The 2,500-nt window shown below is 43.9% G+C and overlaps 1 protein-coding gene across 2 annotated transcripts in view; it reads left to right on the top strand.

The window, feature by feature from the left end:
• The window catches only part of samd4a (sterile alpha motif domain containing 4A), a 104,659-nt gene that overhangs the window by 91,862 nt on the left and 10,297 nt on the right, over nucleotides 1-2,500 (top strand). For both annotated transcript variants that reach the window (XM_083652935.1, XM_083652934.1), the window contains one exon: nucleotides 1,474-1,557. In XM_083652935.1, the coding sequence (XP_083509061.1) occupies nucleotides 1,474-1,557 (84 nt within the window). The remainder of the gene's footprint in view (nucleotides 1-1,473; nucleotides 1,558-2,500) is intronic.

Below are 2,500 nucleotides of genomic sequence, written 5' to 3'. Positions count from 1 at the left end.
CGAAGTGCACAACCTATGATGTAGCATCATGCAGAAATAGTTCAAAACACAGAGAGAGAGAGAGAGAGAGAGAGAGAGGTGTGTTTACATGTATGTGTCTGGCAGGGTGAATACATGTTTAATTAGAACTGTGCAATAATTCAATGCTTTATCACCTTTCAGTAGAATATATGGTGATGGAATGAGTTATGATAACGAGTTATGCTAATAACAAAAACTCTAAATGAGTGATCATCTGAATTGCAAAATATTATTTGACAATTCAGGTCAATACAATTATTTAAATGTGTCATTTTGCATAATGTGAGCAGATATTCCTATATTCTGTCTCGACATTCAAAGAATTGCGTATGATCATTGTGATATTAATATTGTCCATATTGCTCAGTGAGTTTTGCCACCATCACAATCCCTACCACCCACATACACACACACACACACACACACACACACACACACACACACACACACACACAAGCAACAAAAGACAGCATGAGTGTATTGATGCAGCATGTGTGCAGTGCTGAGGCTAATTGGCAGAATGGTATAATCTGATTACGGGGGCTACACTCTGCTTGAGTGGACGCCATTGTCCGCTCAGGGATTTGTGGCTGATCTGAATTCACTTTTGTCCCCTGCCAACTCCTCTGATGCCGAGAGGGAGAAATTTTCAAGTATTATTATCCTGATTCCATTCAATTAGGAACAAAGACCCTGAATGACAAGGGGCTGTACTGTGCAAGGTCATTAAAACCCTGTGTCGTTTTCCACAGTCCGATACAGCAGGAGGAACTACTATATAAATACTAGAAATCTCGCGTGCTACGCACGCCCGAACCCTAGGCGGCGGTCGAGCCCGCCCTGCAGCTCGCCTTGCCTGTTGTATTGGCATGCGCGGCGCACAATTGCTCAACTTCGAATCACTGTAGACATCACAATTGCTCGAGTGACCATCACTGATCACATCATGGAGTGCTCGAGTGACATCACTCAGCGCACAATTGGTCAACTTCGCATCACTGATGACGTCAGCATAGGTGCTGTGAGCATAGGGGATCACTGATGACATCATCGAGTGTTCAAGTGACATCACCGATGATGTCATAGACATGACATGCTCGAGAGAGAGAGAGAGAGAGAGAGAGAGAGAGAGAGAGAGATCGCTGATGTCATAGACATTGTGACATCATCAGTGACATCACAATTGCCTGAGTGTTGACATCATCGAGTGTTCGAGTGACATTACTGATGATGTCATCGACATCATCACTGATGTCATTACTGACCCAAATCTCACAATGTGACCAAAAACGGACACAAATCGCAGAGACACACAGACAGAACTCACTTACTCAATATAAATAAATACTAAACTATTTCATTCAGGCTGTCCTCGCAATGTTCTCTGCAGATTGTGTTGAAGTTGTTGCACTTACATCACGTGTGGATGTTGTTGTTGTTGTTCTTGTTTAGATCTTCAGTTACCAGTGACGGAGCCAGACATCAACAATCGCCTTGAGTCTCTGTGTCTGAGCATGACAGAACACGCCTTGGGAGGTAATACACACGTGCACGCACACACACACACACACACACACACACACACACACACACACACACACACACACACACTTCAACTTCCTTAATTCAACCTGCTTATTTCACTAGAATACACATGATTCAAATGGCCCACATGGTTCAAGGACATGCTCTCTCTCTCTCTCTCTCTCTCTCTCTCTCTCTTTCTTTCTCTCTCCTCTCACTCAATTCAATTCAAAGAAGCTTTATTGGCATGACCATAGTGACTTACAGTGTTGCCAAAGCACATAGTCTTTCTCTCTCTATCTCTCTCTCTCTCTCTCTCTCTCTCTCTCTCTCTCATAGTACCTGTACTACAGTCTCTCTCTCTCTCTCTCTCTCTCTCTCTCATAGTACCTGTACTACAGTCTCTCTCTCTCTCTCTCTCTCTCTCTCTCTCTCATAGTACCTGTACTACAGTCTCTCTCTCTCTCTCATAGTACCTGTACTACAGTCTCTCTCTCTCTCTCTCTCTCTCTCTCTCTCTCATAGTACCTGTACTACAGTCTCTCTCTCTCTCTCATAGTACCTGTACTACAGTCTCTCTCTCTCTCTCTCTCTCTCTCTCTCATAGTACCTGTACTACAGTCTCTCTCTCTCTCTCATAGTACCTGTACTACAGTCTCTCTCTCTCTCTCTCTCTCTCTCTCTCTCTCTCTCTCATAGTACCTGTACTACAGTCTCTCTCTCTCTCTCATAGTACCTGTACTACAGTCTCTCTCTCTCTCTCATAGTACCTGTACTACAGTCTCTCTCTCTCTCTCTCTCTCTCTCTCTCTCTCTCTCTCTCTCTCTCTCTCTCTCTCATAGTACCTGTACTACAGTATCTCTCTCTCTCTCATAGTACCTGTACTACAGTCTCTCTCTCTCTCTCATAGTACCTGTACTACAGTCTCTCTCTCTCTCTCTCTCTCTCTCTCTC

Source organism: Poromitra crassiceps (genome assembly GCF_964638095.1).
Source record: "Poromitra crassiceps genome assembly, chromosome: 16".
Lineage (NCBI taxonomy): Eukaryota > Metazoa > Chordata > Actinopteri > Beryciformes > Melamphaidae > Poromitra > Poromitra crassiceps.
Note: the sequence above shows the minus strand (reverse complement) of the source record. Positions and strands in the feature narration are given on the sequence as shown.